Source organism: Catharus ustulatus, chromosome 12 (assembly GCF_009819885.2).
Source record: "Catharus ustulatus isolate bCatUst1 chromosome 12, bCatUst1.pri.v2, whole genome shotgun sequence".
Lineage (NCBI taxonomy): Eukaryota > Metazoa > Chordata > Aves > Passeriformes > Turdidae > Catharus > Catharus ustulatus.
In genome coordinates, this window is record NC_046232.1 from 4,727,986 (window position 1) to 4,749,280 (window position 21,295).

General features: G+C 41.1%; 1 protein-coding gene across 2 annotated transcripts in view; it reads left to right on the top strand.

The window, feature by feature from the left end:
* The first annotated feature begins 552 nt into the window (after positions 1-552).
* The window catches only part of RORA (RAR related orphan receptor A), a 353,631-nt gene continuing 332,888 nt past the window's right edge, over positions 553-21,295 (top strand). For both annotated transcript variants that reach the window (XM_033070470.1, XM_033070473.1), the window contains exon 1: positions 553-873. In XM_033070470.1, the coding sequence (XP_032926361.1) occupies positions 708-873 (166 nt within the window). In that variant the 5' untranslated portion in view covers positions 553-707. The remainder of the gene's footprint in view (positions 874-21,295) is intronic.

The following is a 21,295-nucleotide window of genomic DNA, read 5'->3' on the forward strand; positions in this document are numbered from 1 at the left end:
TTTTCTGGCACCTCGCTAGTCACCTTTTGTTCTATGTCAAAGCGCACTTCATTGAAAGAGAGGTACTGTCTGAAATGTTGCCTTTTCCGGTTGCGTGGCTGCTAAACATGTGGGTCTTGAGACGCTTAATACAGCTGGCATCTTCTGATGCGGCTTCAGCTGAAACAGTCATGGGGGAGGGAAGACAGCCCTGCGTGGAAGCTCTTCGCGCTGGTACCGGGGCTGCAGAGGGGAGCTCCTCGCGGGCGCGCTGGCCCTGTTGGCCGGGCCCCAGCATCGCGCCGAGCCGTCGGTGCCGGCCCGGGCGGAGGTCGGGCTGGCTCCCCGCCCGCCCTGGGCAATGGCAACACCTTCTGTGTCCCCCGGCCCCGCTCGGGGGCCGCAGGGATCCCGCGGCCGTCGCTCCTCCCGGAGCCGCGGGCTCCCTCGGCGGGAGCGCGTCCCGCAGCCGGGCCGCGGCCGCGCCGGAGGGCGGCGGTGCCGGGCGTGGGGCGCGGGGCTGGCGGCGGAGCGCGGGGGGTGCGGGGGCGGGGGGGTGTGCAGCTCTCGCTAGCGCTGCTTGTGGTCACAGCCAGGCAAGCTCACATCCCATCTGGATCACGCTCGCTCTCTCCCTTCTGCTTTCCTACCATAGAGTTGCGCTGGAAACAGAAGATAGAGGGAGTGTAGGAGCTCGCCATCTCCAAGCGATCTACATTGGGAAAAACATGGAGTCGGCTCCGGCAGCCCCCGATCCAGCAGCCAGTGAGCCGGGCAGCAGCGTCTCCGAGGCGGCCGCCGGCGCCAGGGACACCCCGGTGAACCTGGAGCCTGCCCGGAAAAGCGATGCGCCGGCTCCCGTCCGCAGGCAGAGCTACTCCAGCAGCAGCAGAGGTAGGGAGACTTGGGGAAGGGGGAGGGGGCCGGGGGAGTGGGATCGGGGGGTGGGTGGGAATAGGAAGAGGGGGGTAAGAGAGAAGGGGGAAATGCAGCAATTTAATCCCCTGGTTTATTGCTCGTGCTTGTTGAAGCCGCGCACGTAAAGAAGCCGGGCTTCTACCCCCTGCAAAACCTTGCAAACTTTTATAGCTTCTTTTAATTGCTGCAGGAGGAGGGACAAACGCAATGAAAATATTGAGCGGTGTTTGGTGCTTTCCTGTCTGTCTCGTTTATTGCCTGTGGTATCCGGATGGGTACTGTGCCCCTGAAATTACATAATTTTATAAATATATAAAGCAACAGCGGGAGTATTGGGATTCAAGGGAACAAACTTTTAAAGCTGCAGTGTCCTTCCTCCCCCCCTTTTTTCTCCCCCTCGTCTGTCTCCTTTTGACAGTTTCTCAACTGGTGTGCTGTGGCTTGTTGTGAATGGGGGATCTGTGATTAAACAGGAGATTTGCGGTCTGCGGGTGACTTATTCACTCTGTTGTGCGCCGTTTCCCCTCAATTCATTTAAGTGTATCTTAAAAATTATTTCATCGCGGAGTGGATGACCTGGTAGCTGCTGTTGTTGAAGGTGCACAACTTCGCAGAGGGTCTCCGTGTGCCCGAGGATTCTCTTGCTGCTCCTGGCCGGCCCCCGAATAAACCGCTGCAAACAAACGAGTCCCCCTTTTCTGCCCCCGTCTGTCAGAGCCCTCCTGCCTCAGGTTGCGTCTCGGAGTCGTGCGGGTCAGCTCAGGGCGGTTGAAGTTTGGCGTCAGCCGCGCTAGCGCCCGAGCCGCGCCGGCGGCGGGAGAGCTGCGCGCTGCCGGGCGGAGCGGTGCGGGGCCGTGCGGGGCCGGGTGGAGCCGTGCCGGGCCGTGCGGGGCCGGGTGGAGCCGTGCCGGGCCGTGCGGGGCCGGCTGCTCCCGCCGCGCCACGGACACGGGCCCAGCTTCAAACGCCGCCGGAGTTTGCCGAGACGTGCGATAGGGAGGAGGCTGCGGCTTTAATTACTTGTAAATAATTTATGAAGCGTTGCTCCTACAAGAGGGGGAGCGCGCTAAAGAGGCTTCGCTCGGTAAAATCCCTCGGTGATGGGTAAAAATGAATTAAATAACGCCATGTATTGAAAGAAATGACGGGCGGAGAAAAGTACGTGCCCGGCGGGAGCGCAGCCCCCTCGGGGGTAGCCGGCGGGGCTGGGGCAGCGATGCCCGGCCGCCGGCGGTGGGGAGACCGTCTGTGCTCGGACGGAGGGGGTTTGAGTTGTAGATTGGAATATGGCTGATCATGTGTTGGCTTGTGTTTTACAGTATTTTTCCCCTTTTGGCCACACCCCCCCTTCCTAGGCAGCTTCCCACTCAGGGAATCCGCGTACAGTAAAAGCCATCGAGATGTCACACGCCGAAACATTTAATTAGAGACGATTTGCGAGCAGGGAGCGCGCCGTTCGGCGGATGCCGAGGCTAGGAGGAGCGGGCTCGGCCGGAGGAGGCCGGGTGGCCACGGGCGTGTGCGCAGGGGGCGTTTGGCTGCGCGGGGTATATTTAGAGCTTGCGAGAGTGGATTTGGAATGCAAGCGCCTTATGTAACGAGGTTAATCAGAAACACTGGAGAAAATTTCCTTAATTTGTCGAGGAGTTTTCTGGATGTTTGCGGAGCCGGCCGTAGTTCGTGGGTGTTACACAACGCCCCCCCCTCCCGGCTCTCCGGCTCAGCGCTCGGCGGCGCAGGCAGATGGTGCTGCCGGGGAGCGGGGCCGGGGGGAGGGAGCCGGCAGCCGGCTACGCCGCGTTTGGGGAGGGGGACAACTTTGGGATCCCATAAATTATGTAACACTCGGCTGTCGCTTCTGTATGGATGCGAAAATGAGAGGGGGGGGGGTGCTGGGAAGCCTGGGCAGCTCCGGCGATGAGGGTGTTTTCTTGGCGGTCCCGAATTATTTAGGCTCTGGTACTGCTAACCTGCTGACCCACATGTCCTTCCTCTCCCGGGCCTCGCTGGGCAAGGGGAAGGAGCAGGGGGCCAGGCACTCCGGGCACACGCCGCCGCTCGCCCGGGCTCCCAGTCGCCGCACGCAGGCAGGCACTGCGTTATGTAACAGTCTGAGTGGGAAAGCGAAGGTCAGTGATGGAGGCATCCCCGGCAACACAATGGCCAAAGCCCTCCGCGCTGGGGCTGTGCACACTGTAAAGCGAAATAAAGCTCGCGGCAGTAACTGGCGTGTGGTTTGGAAGGGCTTGGGAAGGGAGAGGGGAGAAGGAAAAGGAGAGTGGCAGGGTTTTGCGAGGGGGGGGAAATGTTTGGGTTTTTTCGGATGATGTAATGGAGTTGGCAGAAAATACAAGTCTACTCCTAGAGTGCAAACAGTAAGAGAATTGTAGCTGGCATTCTGTGCTAATGTTGCATAAATTAGTGTATTGGAAGTAAATTGACCTATACAATACACACCAGCTGATTGTGCCTTTCTCATAGTTAAGAGTTGGAGATACAGAACCACACAGGAAAACATGACAATGACAACATTTTGGTTTCCTTGAAGTCAGGACTTGATGGATGGATTAGGTGTTAGGGGTTCCTGTAGACCTGTAGGTTTATGGTATTTTTTTTTTTGTTTGTTTGTTTGTGGTTTTGGGTTTTTTTTGGTTTTTTTTTTTTTCTATTGAACTATCGCTTGATTTCTTGCCTTCCTTGTTTTTAATGGAGTCCTTTATATCTTATGGTAACAATGTGACCTTACTGTGTGACTAGTATAGGTGAAATTATTTTTAGAACTGTTACCTTAGAAGCTCATATGTTCAGCTGTCTATTGAGTTCAAAAATTTACTGGTTTGTAAGTGAATTCACTTGCCATGTGTTGTAAGCAGGCAACTGTGGACTCTCGTGTGAACTGTGTGGAAGATAGATACAAACATAGATACTTAGTTATGTGTACACATTTACACACCTCTGTTACTGTACCAATCCTTCTTTGACTCGGCAAATGCTACAAATGTTTCATAGCCTTATTTTCATTGCTGCACACACGGCAAAGCTGTTTGGATACGTCTGGGTTTATAATAACCAGTGTACATAAGGAATGAAGAAAACAAAATTAAAGAGAGGACTGTTGATGGAGAAGTGGGGAAAGTTTGCTGTGGAATAAATTCTTAAGTGAAGCTTTAATTATTATAATATTATCTTTTCAAAATGCTTTATCGCTTGATATGCAAACCTGTCTGTACCACCAGATCCTTACATAACTGGGTTTTTATTTTACAGAGGTTATGCTGGTTTTGTGTAGAATGCTTAACTTGAAAACATAAATTCTGACTTACCAAAAGCACTTTACAAATGCGGAGTTATGTGATATATTTAGTATATGGGGGCATGCATGCATACTTGCATGCCTCAAAAAATTCTCTAAGTTTGATATTAAAATGGATTTTTAGGAAATTGTCACCATACTGGAAAAAGGAGGAAAGGGATAAAAAGCTTGGTTTCCCCCTAGAGGGATGTTATAACTGCTGACAATAGTTAAAATTTTCTGAAGGCCGCTCACTGACCAGCAGGTTGAATTTCAGTCTGAGTGTGTATGTGTGTGTGTTCTGCAACAAGGGTTTGTGGTTTGCCATGCTTGGTAGAAGGAATGCTTCCCTCACCAGCTCTGGCCCTGGACTGTCACTTTTATTGACATTTATTTCACTTGCAGGCTTTGAGCTCCATGGAGTTTTACCCATGCTGCAGTCTAAGGCTTAATATTCTATTAGTCCCCCTAGAAACAGTTGTAATTTAATAAACTCTATTTTAGCAAAGAACTACTGTTGCATTAAAAAGCAAAGTACATAAAAAGCTTTTAAATCTGCTAAAAAATGCTTAGTTTGGAACTGAGCTCTTGGTTTCAGTGGTAAGTCAAGAGCGGATGTCTTGCTGAAAAATATTTAAAACAGCTCTTACATGATTGGATGATGCTATATGCAAATATTTTTACGATGCTTAATATTTAATAATTGAAAACTGCAGCTCTATAGGTACTTTTTCTTCTTTTCCTGCTGTTGAGGTTCTGAGTGCATTTGCTGTTTTCTAGAACCATTTGGATTTTTTTGTCATGTAGTCTATTTATCCTGATCCTGTCTCTACCGGTAGATTGTAGCATGTCGCTTTTGTGCTTTTTAAAAAATTTGGATGATGCTCCACAAGTAGGGATGTAACATCATTAATGGCGACAACAATAGGTTTGTGTGTTTGGTGTTCTTTTCTCTAGATATTTTTTCCCCTAGATTTTATCCATTTCTGGATTTAGACTATTCTACAGAGCATAGCCACAATACAAAATTTTGTGTGTTATTTTCAGGAGGACTCTTTGAATTTTGTAAATGCTTTCTGTAGATTTTTTGGGTTGTCTTTGTCATCATTGATGACTATTCTGCATGCACCACTGATTTAGTCCTATTTTGGTAGATGATATGTGCTTTGAATCCTTTAAAGTACAGCATTGTTTTAAACGTTGGTAGCATAGGAGCAATAATAGCAGCAGCATGTTGTTCTCCTAGGAACAATGCAGTTCCCTTATTTCAATAAACTGTAACCTATTCTCTTATTTTATTTGCTTGAGAAATATCTCTGGAGCTCATAAACCAGTATGTAAATACTGTTATCATTCAACCAAATGCTGTAATTTTACTAAATAAAGAACATAGTTTGTAATGGAGATTAATGGACTGTGTGACAGTTTCAGTTTTGGGTATAGCACCGCATCTGAATGGAAAGGGCAATTTCAGCTTTGGGAGGTTGTCTTTTTTTTTTTCTTCCTTTTCTTGCTTCTGATATTTGTTTTTAAACTACAAAAATATGTGTTGGGGAAAATCTCAAATGACTCAGTCGATTTTGTTGGATTTAATCTGGGAGCTATCCCAGTGAAAACGGGAAAAATCTTGATTTAAATTGCTGTAATGTCGGTACCACTCTTGAAATTAATTTGTGAATAGGTGATCCTTTCCTCTCTGAAATATTTCTACGGGTGTGTTTCCAGTGACATGCAATTATAGGAACAAACATTATAAAAAGGAAAAAATAAATAAAATTCAGAGTATGTCTAAATGCACTGGCAATGTGGGTGCTGTGTAGCTTCAGGATTGTTTACAGGCTCTGTGCTTCTCGGGGAGCAGAGGGGCTGCAGTGGCACTGCAGCTGCTGTCACACAGCTGGAGAAGCCAGGGAAACGGGAATGCTGGGCCCAGGTAGTTTACAGGAACTGTCGAAATGCAACAATTCACTTGACTCAGGGCCTTCCATTCCCGTGCTGCAAGGCAGTTTTCACCCCCTCAGCTGTCTGTCCATCCCGGACATTTTGGTAAGAGGCTGCCTGTCATCCCAGGGCCTTCGGGGCCTTTGGGTGGGATGCTGGAGTGGGGAGCAGTGTCTGCTTCTTAAGAAAAACTGAATTTTTCTCTGTCACAATTCTACCTGGACCTGAACTTGCTGTGGAGATAGTTTTCTGTGGCTTTGGCAGAAGAGGAAGTTCTGGTGGGTAAAGTGTTGAAGAAACTTCCTGAGTGTATGGAAGCACTCTTCATATTTCAGCAGTCTTGTTTTCTTTGACTCTTTTTTTCCAAGTGTCTTGTGTTTCACCTATTGCTGAGGCTGTCTTTGCAGCCCAGACAATCACTTCTGGAAATGTTCTTTACAGAGCTGTTGATTTTATATATACTCACAGCTGGCAGACAGGTCACACATCCTTACCTGCAAAGATTCTGACAGATACGTGGAGGAGGATCCTGCAGGGCGGAGTCTGAATCCCCTAATGTCACCAGATCCATGCTGTACGTTTGGTGTCATAAACAGATCACACTTGGTTTTTAGGGTTGTTACAAATATTTTTTTGGTCCTAGTGTTCTGATAGGAGGCTCCTCTACAGCTTTGTTGTCTGATGATTAAAAACCTTCTTTTCACTTAGAAGTGCCTGTGTTCATGATGACTTAGCTCACTTACTTCTTTAAATGTTTTCTATAAAACCTCCTCAGACTGAAAATGAAGAGCCTGGTATTTTATTTTGTGATAGCTGAACCAACAGTGAGCTCTGTTCTATGACTCACAGTTTAGCACTTCAGCATATCTGTTGTAGATGGTCTGTGCTGATGGAAATATGGGAATAACTTGGACTGCGTGTCATGAGGAGTTAATAATCTAATTTCTTGAATGTAAAGGTTGTGAATTTTTCTTCATACCATTATCTGAAGTCTCATCTAGTGTGTTTCATTCTTGGCAACAACTGAGCTCTTCAGAGACCGAGTGTTTTGGGGTGTGTATTTTCATGAAGAAATTGTGGGGCTTATTTTACAGCTGTTAAATCTTATAGTTTAGCCTCATTGCACTGCTCATTTGGAAGGATCCCCAGGTGTTTTAAAGACTATTGGGAGCCATTTTGCTTATTACTGAAATCCAGGCATTTCTTGTGTGGAATCTGACAGCTGTTTAATGGTGCTCAGCCATGCTAAGCAGATCAGAACGGAAAGTGAAGAATACCATACCTGATTGAAACACTCAGAGGGATTTTGGATACAGATAATATAATTATCTGCATTGGGATTGGGTCAAACAGCTCTATTCCTGTAGAAAATTACTAGATATTTTCAGTGGCAGTGTATGGTCAAGAAATTAGTTTGAAATACCTTCCTGAAAATGATACCCCCAGCAGTGAGATAATTGAAGATCCTGCTGCTTACCCTATTGTGATCACCAGTTGCAGAATAATCAATGGTTTTAGGTATTTCTGGATGTATTAATTGTTTGGTGCCATGCTGGTATGTGAAATCTTATAAATCAAGGGGAATGCCTGGGATGTTGTAGGTCTTGCTTTTGTAAAGCAAATTTCTTTCCTGGTGAATTCCTTAAACAGTGAGTTGCTGTCTGTGAAATGTGCTCATATTTACAGAGATTTTAAAAATGGTTCTGGGGGATCTCTTTGACACTAAGCCAGTAGGGAATGGGGGAGGTAAGTGTCAAGAGTTATCTTATGAGGGTATTGATGACTGTGGGGAAAATACAGCTCTTTTCCAGTTGTCTTCAATTTCACTTCCCATGTAATCTAGCAGAACTGAGTATAAACAGAAGATCTGCAAAGGAACAGAAGTCAAAATTCATGATCAACTGAATGTATATAAATGTCCTAGTAATAACGACCAACTGCAGAGTCATTCATTTGTAATTTAATCTAATAATTTCTATGCACTTCTAAAGGAACACACTATGAAGCTGGCAACTTCTGAGAAATTGCTGCAGTGTTACAAACAGTGTTTGAGCTGGCATTATAACAGCATGATAGATTGTGAGATGGAGAACAAAGTTAGTGTGAAAACTGAGCTGGGAGAAATTGCCAGCAGAATCTGAGAAAGCAGAGTTGGACTGTGATAACCTCCCTTGTAGAATCAAATTAAACCATTTTTAAAGGCTTTGTTGATTTTTAGTTTGTAGTTGTACTATGTATTTACTTCACATGGGTGCAGGAGATTAATGAGGCAGGTGTAGTGATCATGAGGTGAAAACTGTGATGCTGCTGTTCTTTTTAAATGTTTCATTTCATACAGGCTGTGGGGTATTTACAACATTAATTAGCAATATATCTGTGTGCTTTAGTTCTGCAACTGTTCAAATGTATTGAAAGTATTTAATACGCAGAGGCAGTGGAAATTATAACTTCTAGAAGGTGGTTGGACAGAGAAGCTCCTCTCCCCTTTGTTTTCCTTTGAATTTTTTTTAGCATGCTGATCCAAAGAGGTGGTTTGTGTGAAGAATGGGGAGTATCTGGCCAGGAACTCTGCAGCTAATTTTGACAATATGGCTGAAAGAAGACAGAAGGAAAAAAAAAATCAAACCCCAGAGGCAGATCATATAGCAAAGTGCTGTTGAGTGTGCATCCAATAGCAATGCCAGCTCCTTACCTGTAAGAGAGGTATATAGCTATGTAGAAGTGTATGCCATGCACTTCTGAAATAAATATATATGTAAAACTGTAGACACCATGGAGAAGATTTAAATTATGTATTAGTAGGGCTTGGCCTGGCTGTTTTGGCACTGAAGCAAGGTCTGTTAGATACAGTCAAGGATAAAACCAAGGCCAAGACTTGTGAAATACTGATTATAGGGTTTATTTTATTCCTGTAGTGGAATTATGAGAATACTTTCAAGTAGGATTTCCCCTCATAGTTTCCCTTCAAATGTAAGGCTAGGAAAAAATGCCTTTTTATGAACTAATAGGTGACTTTGCCAAAGTCTGTACCAAATGTAAATCAGAGGCCTCTGCTGCATTACATCTCTTAACTAAGGGCAGAATGGTAAGGTTTAAACTATTTCTTTATAAGAAGTCTTGAAATTTGATAAGACAGGCTAAAGTACAGCTTTTGCTAATACTTTACTTGAACTAAAAAATACCCCTGTCAGCATAAAGCATCTCCTAAATCCTGTGTATATTAAAAAATAAAATAAATTGAAGCCAATCTCAAAGGAAACTAGGGCATATCAAAAACCTTTCTTTGCATCCTGCTTCATTTGTGCAATCTTCAAGAGGAGTTTTTTACTAATTTGTGTTGTCATTACAGAAGTTAGGAAAGGGTCCTTTAGTGCCTGGGTTGTTAGAGAGACCTTTTAAAAATTCAAATGAAGTATACTCTGAACTGTTGACATCTTCTGTGGAGTCAGAGTGCTTCTGAGATAATACATGAAAATCAGTTAGAAAGAGCACAAAAGCAACTCTTTCCAGGACTGATGCTTGGAGGAATAATGGACAAAGCAATGTATAGTGATGGTGTACTTTCAGTCCCTTAATAATCTTGCCAATCCATCAACAGCCAGACAGGCTTTCCACTTTGAGTGTCTTTAAAAAACCAAACCACTGAGTTGTTTCTAGAGATTTCATTTCCATTCAACACTCTTAATATTTGTAATTTTCTGCTGGAATCCGGTGTATTTTTAAGAAGTGATCTAATTTTCATGAATGTGAATCTGCCAGAGATCAGTTTAGGTCAGTCATATGTTGGCAGCATGGAAGCCACCCTTAACTACTAGAAGTGTTCTGCTCTACTGGCACAAGACTGGATGCTGTGACAGTTTATGTTTGTGTTTAACACCAACCATTGTGGATGAGTCTGTTGTTGTCGGTGGTAGTACTTCAGTGCAGGGTAAAACTAGGTCTGCATGTGTAGTAAAGATCAAGAGAGAGCTGCAAGTAATCAAGAACTGCATTGCGAAATGGTTTAAGAAAAATAAGAAATTTTGGCACCAATGAAAATGACTCTGGGTAAAAGATGAATTAACTGTAGTTTTCACAGTAGGTAGGGCTGGGTGAGTAGTTGTAATTATTTTGGCAGATACGTTGTTAATCTGCTATAATTTTGCTTTCAGGATCATACTGTGCCTTTATTGCAGAAGAAGAATTTGTATCCCTACTTCAGAACAGCTGTTAGGCAATGAGCAAGAATTTCCTCAGGTACAGAACCTGAGTTGCGCTTGTCTGTTTCTACGTATGGAGTGTATTTCCTGAATTTACTAATGGTTTTAATTTGTAACCACTGACATCTCAGCTATATTCTTATAACAATCAAAAAGTCTTTTTTGTGGTGGGGAAAAATGAAGGGAAAGGTGAACTGATCATAGGGATTTAGCTTCAGAGAATTTAATAAGCTGACTGTTGAGGTGGCCTGCTTTACTGGCATTTCTCTCGTTATTGGCTGCCTCTAACATGGTTTGATCATAACTGAACTATTTTCCTGTTTTGTTTCTTTTTTTTTTTTTTCCTGAGTAAATCACACTATACCGCTTGGCCTCCTTTTAGAGATACACAGTTCTAGTTCATGAGAAATTGCAGTGGTTAATTTTTTGGATAATAAAACCCCACTGAAATTACCAGGTCAGTCACCAGTATCCCAGAGACGCTTTAGTGTGACATGCAGTGTGGTATCTAACGCTATGGCAAAGAACAAGGGAAGATATTTTAATTATTTTTAAACAGAAGCAAAATCCTTCCAAAATTCTAGCTAGTCATTAACTTTCCACAGCAGTGCTCAAGACAGTCTGTCACTAAAATCTTTGGTCTCAGTTCTCTGAAGAATGCTCCCCCATACAACATTCACCTTAGAGAGGATAAGGACAAAAGCTTCTGGATGAAGCCAGGATTAGCAGAGCAGCTAGGTTTACAGATAACCACAGGCTTCCATTTAGCAAGATGTATTTGGCCTCAGTGTTGGGTTTCCAGAGTTCCCAAGTCCACCTTCCTGTTGTTTTCAGCCCAGTTTAGAGACTGTAGAAATGGCTTGTTGTAGATCTCTGTAATTGTCAAATCTCCTCAGAATTTCTTCCACGTATCCTTTGTTTTCTTTGCCACAGCTGAGGTTCAAAGCAGAATGTCTTTAGGGATTTGAGAGAAAATGATCACAAGTGGCAAGGTGGGGACTCATGCCAATATACTGAAAATATTTTGTTGCATTGCTTTTCTCTGCACACAGCAGAGCACACACTGGAAGCAAACTTGGCTCTGAAAAGGCAGCAATAGAAAATGTAAAAACAAACCCAGAAAGGAAGTAAATGAAGCCAAAGGGGGAAGAGGGTAGTTTTGGGTAGTGAACAGTAAAAGAAAGATGTGGAACTTAAGGAAGAAGTGCAATGAAAGGGCACAAAAGAAAGATGACTGATTTGGAGAATGGCCTGGAAAAAAACCCCAAACATTTGAAAAAGGACTGGAGTAGTGGGGGAAGCTGCAGTGTCTGCTGAGGGAAGGGGAATTTACTGCCTTATTTCCTCTGTACAATTAATATGGTCTTATTCTGTGATCTTGTCTTTGCTGTGGAATGTAATAAAATGTGTTTTAATGCATGGTGTGGTCTCAAACAGTTGCCTCATATTTGCTTCAGCACCCTATTGTTTCCAATGAGCTCTGATTAAGTTTTTTTGCCATAGATGTTGTGCTAATGTGTTATATGAATTATTTGTCTTATCTTGGTCCTGTGAAATTAGAAGCCCTTTCCCACAGTGTGTTAAGCAGATTAAAATGAAAGCCTGTTTTTATGGTCCAGCAACAGTGCAAATATTTGGGAAAAAAAAAGGAAAGAAAAAGAGTTGTGAACTAACAGTGGGGTGCTGTGAGGACTCCTTATGAAGCAAACACTTATTGTCACCGAAATGCTGAGATGGTAAGTTCCAAACTTCTCTTGGAAAGGTTTATACTGTTTCCCCTGGTACCTTAATTTAGGAGGAAGAGCTTGAGATTGGTAGTCTCTACTAAGATACCTGTTGTTGTTGTCATCTGATGTTAACTTGTGATGCATCTCTGAGGAAAACTTGATAAAAAAATAGATGAATGGCTGTGGTAGGGGGTAAGCAGTATTCCTTCTTTTGGTGAAATTCTTATGCGTTGTAAGTATTTTTCAGCATACTTTGACCAGATTAGCACAGAGAAACTTGATTTTAGTCTGTGTCAGGTAGTGTCTGATTTTTGCAACCACATTTAAATGCAAATGTAAACAGTTGGAGTACTTGTGTAATCCTGACATCTCTATATGATGTTTCTCTATAAAAGTAAATATTTCTACATTACGTTTTTCCAATGTAATGTTTTAGATGTAATCACATTGCTTTTGATTTGCAATTTTTTTCATATTTTTCCTGTGTGTTTTAAGAAGATAGACTTATAACTGCAGGACCTTACTGAGGGAATAGTTTTATAGACATAAACCAAGAACATATATAGCGAATAATTAAGCTATATTAATTTTTAAAGCATTAGAGATTTTTAATACCTTTAAGGTAATTTAAATTTAAAACATACTTTAGATTTAAATCATATGAAGCTGTTCTGCATGACTTTCACCAGACTTTATTAAGGACTAAGCACTCTACTTGCCAACTTTTAGAGATTACACTTTTATTTGTAATTTGTCTTCTAATATGCAGTTAATAGCAATATGGATGTCAGTTTTGCAAAATCAGGTAGGCTTCTAATCTGTAGATACGTTCCTAATACATATAAAAACACTTTATTCAAGGCATTGCAATAATAATTAGCCTCTTCACATTTTCCTTGAAGATAATTTAGGGGAAAGATTCCTTCAAATGACACCAATTTGGTTATTAATTTGTTTCCTATTGCTGTTTGAATGTTCTCATCAATATTCCAGATCGGAGGTATCCATTCCTTCACATTTGTTTGAAACCTCACATGGTGAGACTGGAAGGACATAGTGCAGATGTGATGTGCTTTTCTGACTATCCCTTGTGTTCAGCTGGACCTGCTGTCCCAGAGCTGCTGTGCTCAGTATGGTGAGACAGGGCTCTGAAATGTCCATATTTATATTCTTTTGTGCTGCAAGAGGTTAAATCAGTTTGTTGTGTCTGATGAGAGTCCTCACTGTGGCCACTGAGTTACCAAGAGGGAAATGTCTTGCAGGAGAGTGCAAAAACAAGAACCACAGACTTGTCATCAGTGTCTCCTGTGGTTCTGTCTACCTCATCAAATCCATACCTAGAAACTGAAAGGGATGACTGGGCTTTAAAACCTCCTTTTCTCTGGAACTGCCTTCCTGTTGGACACAGCTGCATTCCCCTTGTGTGCAGTGTGCGTGAGGTGACCACAGAAGTGCTTGGGGACCAAAGGGTGTTGGGAAGGCTCTGGTTTGGTGGCCTCATCTGATATTACTGCAGGTTCTGAGCTTGAGATGTGAGTATTGGTTCCACATAAGTTGGTATCATTAACTATCAAAGACTGTTTAATATGAACTGGAATTTCAGATCCAAGATGTGAAAATAATTGAAATACAGTGTGTTATGTAACTTTAAGTTGCTAATACGCAGTTGTGTTACAGAGAAGGATTAAGGGCAAATTTTTTCCAAAGGCACTTTCAGGAACTGGAGGTATCCAAAATATTGTTAGTCATCCTTTCAGCTTTTTATTAGCAGTATCTTGCTGAGACAGGTGATTGTTGAAATGGGAAAGGAAGTCTGGTTACTTCCAGTCTGAAGCTGTATTTAAGTGAACGTTTTTCAGCAAAGAGGAAATGGATCACAGTTATGGTCCTTAGCCAGAGAAACAAACCTGAGATCTGCTTTATAGTTCATGTGTTCAGCACTGGAGAAGTCTGTGTTTGATAAACTTTGGAGTAAAAAGGAGGTTTGTGTACCCTTCGAGAGCTGGAGAAGAGATGGAATCTTGGCTGGATTGGACTTTTCTCATATCAACCTCCAAAGCTACAGTTACCACAACTGAATATTGCACTGTGCATGGCTTACCTCATATTTCAAACGCAGACCAAATTGAGCAGTAGGTTTGAAATGGAACTGAGCTTCCAGAAACCAGCCCAAATATCAACAAACCCCCTCCAATCTTAATATGAGGAACTTTAACGGAGGCATTATGCACATCCTGTTAATAATGTAATGACTGTCCATTAATTCTCATCGCTGTTATGTCAGTTGATTTTCAACTACGTGATCCATCATCAATTTGTCAATTCTACTGAAGACTCTTTATATTCAGATATTGAAAAATGGTTTTTGCTTTCTATTCTTTCTCCAATTTTTGCATCTTTTCTGAGATGACTGATGTCTGAATAAAAATTCCCATTTTAGGAGTAGAAATATCTGTTGAAATTCTTTTTCTTAACTTCCTCAATACCTCCATGTTGTCCTTTTGAAGCAGGTTGTACTGCATCCCAAGCGATTAGGTAAGCTTCTGCTCTCCTTGGTGTTTGAATCTTGCTAAAGCAAGTGTTACCAAAATATTATGTGTTAGATATGTAGCAAAACAGCATTGATTTCTTTCCTTCTTTTCTGTATTGATTATGATAATGACATGTGCTGTATTTGCTTTTGTGGAACAGTTGTGAAAATTCATCTCCTCTTATGGGTCTGTGTCACTTTGAAACTCTCAGTCATTTGTATAAATGGGATCTGTAAGCTTTTCTGTATTTTAGATTGAGTGCCAGTCTGGAAGATGGAAGTGCCAGGCTAGGTACTTCCTTCCCCTTAGGGTGGGTCACAGTGTAATTCAGAAACTGGAGATATCCAAAACACTGTTAAGTCATCCTTTCAGCTTTTTATTATCTCAGTAGAACTAACCAGCTAAATTAAGATATGAAGGTTCCATTCAAAGCATTTAACAAGTAATTCTAAAAGAGCAAAAGCAGGTTTCAGGTAACAGCAAATGCAGTGATATCCCATTAGTAGAGATCATCTTCGAGGCTGATTTTTTTAATTTGACAAAATTATAACAAATGATGAACTGTTGGTATCAAAATTTAGTGACCAATTAATGGAGACAAGAAGATGTTTTCATATCAGAAAATGGATGTGGTGAACAAGTGGAGTAGATGCAGGTTTACTCATAAATTGCAAAATGGATGCATTGCAGTACTCCTTCTGAAAGATAAACAGCCAGGAAAGACTTAGTGGAAGTGTTGATTTTTGTCTTTGTGAGATAAGCACTGATAACTAAATGAATAAAAATAATGTTCCAGTAGCTTACTATTTTACTGACTGGTATGCTTTTTTGTGTTGAAAGTGTAGTGGAATTGAGGTCTCCCTCCACTGAGAATTAATAAGCTGTGTTACACTTGCTTTGTGTTGGAGTAACTTTGTTTAACTATTTTACTTTTTCTTCTCTGTGCTGCTAAGCCTTCTCAGTCTCTTGCCTGTAGGTATTTCTCACTTATTTATTTCTTTTATGTCTTATTTCTCATTTATAGCCAGTGTTTTTCATGGTGAGTAAACTTTGTGATAGTTGAATGAAATTTAGCTTTGCTCATCTCTGTCCCAACAACCTTCCTTCTGGCTAGACAAAATTAAGTGCCAGTCTCTTTGAAGACATTTTTGTGTACAGATTTTTTTCAAGTAACTTTAACTGATTGCTGAAAATGTCTAAGATTATGGGCTGGCAGTACTCACTACCAATTCTGAATATTAAAGAGGCACTATCTGGTGTTTCCTAGGAAGAGTCCCTAACTAAACAAGTGCTCTGGTGAAGGGAGCTGCTAGCCCAGCCATGCTTTGAGGAACTATTACAAGAGGGTTTTGGCTTTTTTTTTTTTTGCCATGAGGCTGGTTACCAATGTTTCTGTTTTGCTTATATTCTCTTTGTAAGACTTAGCCTGAAGGAAAGGAATGTTTTTTGTGACATCCTCTGAAACGTAATTGCTTAGGCTAGATGAGAGCAGACTGCAGAGCCCCACAGGTGCAGTATATGTGAATGGCCTCTGCACACTGGAAGTGGCAATAAACATATGCAGGGGTTTCAGTGGCTCTTGGAATGTTTCCTGGACAACCCTTTGCTTTTGAATCAGTTTACGTAGAGTTTGCAAAAAGTAAAAGTGGTGCTGGAATTTTGTTTGCTTTTGCCTTGGTGATGCTGGATATGTGATCAATACTGTGTGGTATGAGATAGCCATGCAATGTAAATAACACAAAATATAAGTCTTATCAAACAAGCAGAATGAAATTTGTGGGCTTCTACAGGTGAAAAGACAGTATTCATAAAATTAGTTGCTGAAGGAGCGGCACTACTGCTGTTGTCATTGATATGTCAAACCAACGGCATTGCAAAGTGCCCAAGGACATGCTGCAGTGGGAATACTTTGGTCATTAATTTTTCTCTTGTTTTAAATGATAAGGTAATAGCTATAACTAAAAAACCAACATAGGCATTGTTTCTTCCTTACTGTTCCTTCTGATGTGTGGAATTTGTAGGTAGGGCTGCCAGTGTCTAGCCTGAAATATAAAGAGTTATTTTCTCCAAGAGTGATTAATAATCTTCCGTTCAGATTTGATGAGTAAGAGAGGGTATATTCTACTGCCTACATCAGATATCCCCGTGATCTTTACATGGAGGTTCAGTGTATGCCAATGACCCTAAAGAAATATGACAGAAATTAGGAAAAATCCTAGCATGAGTGGGGCTTGTCTCTGAAAGCATAAATCCTGAAGAGCATGTGGAAGCTGCTCTTTGGGCTGAGGAAGGAAGTATGAAAATATTGTTTGTGTCATAGCTGAGTTCATTCACTTGCACTTCTAGGGAAAAAAAAATCAAGACCAAGTGATCTTTTACTACTTTTTCCTTCTAGCCAAAATTAAAAAAACATAATAATTGTTGAGGTGTTGAATGCTCGATCTTTGTGTTTTTAAAGGGCATAATTTTCAAATTGCTGAGCATCATTGTTAACCCAGAACAACTGAATGTGATTTCACTTAGAGATGCAGCCCTGTCTTCTTGTTCATGCAGGAAGAGTTTTTCCTTTCTTGTAATTGTTGCATTCGTTACAGACTTAGGCAGTAATCAGAAAAACTCATACTTGTAATCCATTGTGAACAAAAAAAAAGAAATAGTCAAAACTATATATTGAGAATAGGTAGCCCACTGCTGTTAGTCTGTGTCAGTTCTAATGCAATTATTGTTATAAACTGAGACCTTTTCAAATTCCTTTTATTCAAGCTCTATGTAATATTCTTCATTTACAAGTAATGTATGTCTGCTACCGATTGGGAAATATTTCAGATAGAATTATACATCCGCTGTATATATGCTATTTCATTGAAATTTTTTGTGGCTAACTTTAGGGCCTAAATGTACTTTCATGTGCACTTAAGAAGGTGACAGAATCTACACATCGCATAACTGAGTGTAAAATTGATTTATTTATATACTGCTATATTGTTAAAAAAACCCCCACCAAAGCTAACAAACAAAAAGCAAACAAACCCCCCCCAAATCATACCCAAACCCAGGAATCCCCATGAAATTGTAATAATACTTACTACATTTTCATGCCTGAAAATCTTTCATTACAGTAATTTGAAATTTGACCATTTATGTATACAGGTCCTCTCAGACATTCTCATTTTAGCTGCTTCTTTCTGTCTCTCTAAAGAATCAATGATATTACTCCAGAAACATTAATGGATCAATAGACTTTGAAGATTAGTGGGTCATGGCTAGGTACAAAATGCATGTTGTAAACCCCAGGCTCTTGTATTTGCTTGAATCCTTCCTCAAAAAAATGATAGAAGGGGTAGCTTTGAACAACAGACCCCTTTGAGTGGATTAATTCCTCGTGTATTTCAAAGGGTTGAGAATATACCAGAGAAACTACAAATGTGGAATTAATTTTCAGTGACTTGAGAATTCAGTTAGCTGACAAATAGTTTTCTTAGGCAAGCCAGGATGCTGTGGATGAAAGTAAGACAGTGAAGGAGTGCTGTATGTTGAGTTTTTATTTTTCCTGTCTTCCCATCTTGTATTGTAAATGGAGTTGCCATTTATTACTTTGCCTTTTTAGTCACATCTTCTTGATTTCAGGGTTTTGTTTTCTGTGCAAGACTGGATGCTAACATCTCTAACCTCAAATAAAGATAAATAGGGTTAATTTGCATCTGCTAAGAGTGTTAAATTAATCTGTGGCTCTCTAGCACTCAGCTACAGCTCCTGAAATGGCCTGTCTAGACTTACTAGAGAAGCTAAACCAGATCTAAGCAGCTTTTGAGACTCTGTAATAATTGTATTCCAGGACTATGTTGCTTCATCTACTTCTTCACGAAAATAGTGGGGTTTAAAAAAAGGTGGAAGGTTTGAAGTGACAGATTAGTTAATGAATACAGATAGATTTCCAAGTTCTGTTTGTTTCTTGTCAATAAACTTATCATATGATATTTTCATTCATTTTGCTTTCTTACTCTTCTTACCCTCAAGGTTGTCGACTTTCATTCTCATTCTTTCATGGCGATTTCAATTTTAGGTATGTTTCCCCTCCCACTGCTATTCTTCAATCCATCAGTTTTGGTCATGTTTGACAGAAGGACAGATGTTTCAAAGATAATGACATATCTGCAAGTTTTCTGAGAACAGGCATACAGAACAGGCTTAATTGCAAGCAATTAAATGAAAGTACTTATTATTAGACACTAGAGAATCCATATAGAGGAGTGAGTTTAAAAATTATTCCTCTGCAGAAAAAAAAAAAAAGGCAGTGGAGATTGTAATTGATAATGAGCATCAGACCCCTGTGAAATCTTATTTTAGCAGTGCCAGGCTGGGTGCTGTGTGTGCAGCAGGCTGCATTTACCAGGGAGGCTCAGTAACATAAGTTGCACTAGTGGTAAATCTGGTTTTTCATCCACTGGCTTGCTAATGTGAAGGAGTTAAATTATTTACTTCTGCAGCTGGAAAGACTCCGGCTCTGCAACAATTGAGAGTACTGTCTATAAACTCCAATTAATAAATTCCCTGACCAGGCCTGATCCACAGTACTGCTGGGAAATGAAGGAATATCTTCCCAGGGCAATATTATCTGCTTTTCTCCTCTCTTCTGGGATATTGCTTCTTTTTGTTTTAATGCTATGATATAACATGGAAACCTGTATTTAGAGCAGCATATGCATAGAAATTGATATTTTGTGGGCTGGCTGTATGGTTTCATCTGTTATGAAAATGTTTTTGTTCTACTTTATAGTTATCAAAGAGACTTTGTGGGCTTTCCCTTGTCTTTAGGGAAAAGAGACTAAGTAGTTGCAAAGTGCACATAGAATTTTTAGGGCCATTGACAGTTTAATTCAGGAATGATCTAATTAGGGATCCAGAGAACTGGATTCACCATATCCTTAAGTATTGACTGTCCTGAGAGATGCTCTGGCAGATGGTTAGTTCAAAGTGAGTTTACCTTGGGCTCAGTTTCTTTAGACTGACAGCTTTTTTTACTCAATTAAATGAGACAACTGTCAAAAGCACAGACTTGGAGTTGATGCAAATAACTCTGCTGCACAGATAAAGCTTAAATGTGTTCCTTGAGTCAGCTGAAACTGTCAGGTGCTTTGAGTAACTAGTTCAGCCAGCCAGAAAGGCACACGGGCAAGTAGAAGAAAAGGTTGGGAGGTGCCTAAAAATAAAACAACTCCCAGGGTTTTGTTATCTTCATGGATTTTACATTTTGTAACATACTAGTAGCTGTGTTGGGAACTAGTCTTTGCTTTCACTCTTGTATTCGTTTAAGGAAGGAATTCTTGTTATGTTTTAATTATCCTCAGAAGTTTATTTGTTGTTAATGTGCCCAAAGTCCTTAGGCTATGAAAGCATGAAAATAATGAGCTATTATGATGGAGCTGTCAGGCAGTCCCTAAACTAACTGTCCTTTGCTCTGAGATTTCAATTGTTTGCAAATAAATTAATATGGTTTTGGTGTTTTTCTGACAATTTAGATATCCATGTATGCTATTTGTAGTTAAAATCTAGAATGTACTTTTCACCCTCTCTTGCCCACCAAGAAAAACTAAAGTAGCTCTTCCTGGTGTTCATCTCATTGAGCGGGCAAGGCCTTGCCTTTCTGTTCCCTCTACTCAATCCTGCAGCTTCCATTTCATCATGAGTTACTGGGTTTTGTGAACTTTGTGGAGTAATGTGGAGGTCCTGCTGATGATACATAGACATTTGAATGGTGTCTTCTATGCACCAGGCTTTGTCCAAGCATTGGAAATGAAACTGGTTTAAGTAGGCAACATATGCTCACGGGTGACAGAGAAGCCACTTGTCTGCTGCCAACCTCAAAATGAGTTGTGGGCATCTTTATATCTAGAACATAACTGTGAAATAGGAACAGCAGACATTGGAGGGAAAAAAGCCAAAAAATGGAGTGCCTATGGGGAAGGCTGTGACATGTGGGTGTGCTTAGAAATACAGAATACTTGAATGAAAACTTGTTAATACTTTAATACTTTCTTAATTGAAACAAGGGGGGGGAAATTTACCTTGCCCTTACACTAAATTTCGTTTTCAAGAAGAGGATTGGGACAGGGCATGGACAGTGCTTATCTAGTGCCAAAGCATATGAACTGATCTTATCAAACCACACAGCTCTTTATAATGCTTTTTGTATGCCTTCAAACATAGACTCACAGAAGACTCATAATTTCCATAGTCTAAAATTATTAGAAATATTGACAAACCATTGTGATTTTAAATTTTTAAGATGTGAGCAAAGAGTCCCTTGGGAGGATGAGGTTTGTATCAAATACAAAGACAGGAGCCTCTGTCAGTATGTTAAAATAATGAAGTCCCAAGACACATTTTGCTATACATTGGTAGCCCTTGAGTTGCAGCTTCTGTTGGATGGCTAATGGATTGCTTCCATTTCCATTCCTCAAATGTATTGGAAATGTGAAATTTTCAAGTCTTACCTGTGAATCTTCTGTGTTGTTACCTAGGCGTGTACCTCGGAATCAAAAAGTTAATGTTCTACTTTGGACACATCCTCCTTTGCCAGCTTTGTTAGCTTCCTGAGAACTGCTTCCAGTTTTCCCTCCTTATAATTATATATTATCCTGTTTCTTCTACTGTTGTCAGAGTGTAAGTCATGGAGGAGTGCACAATACCGAACTCACATAAAATAAA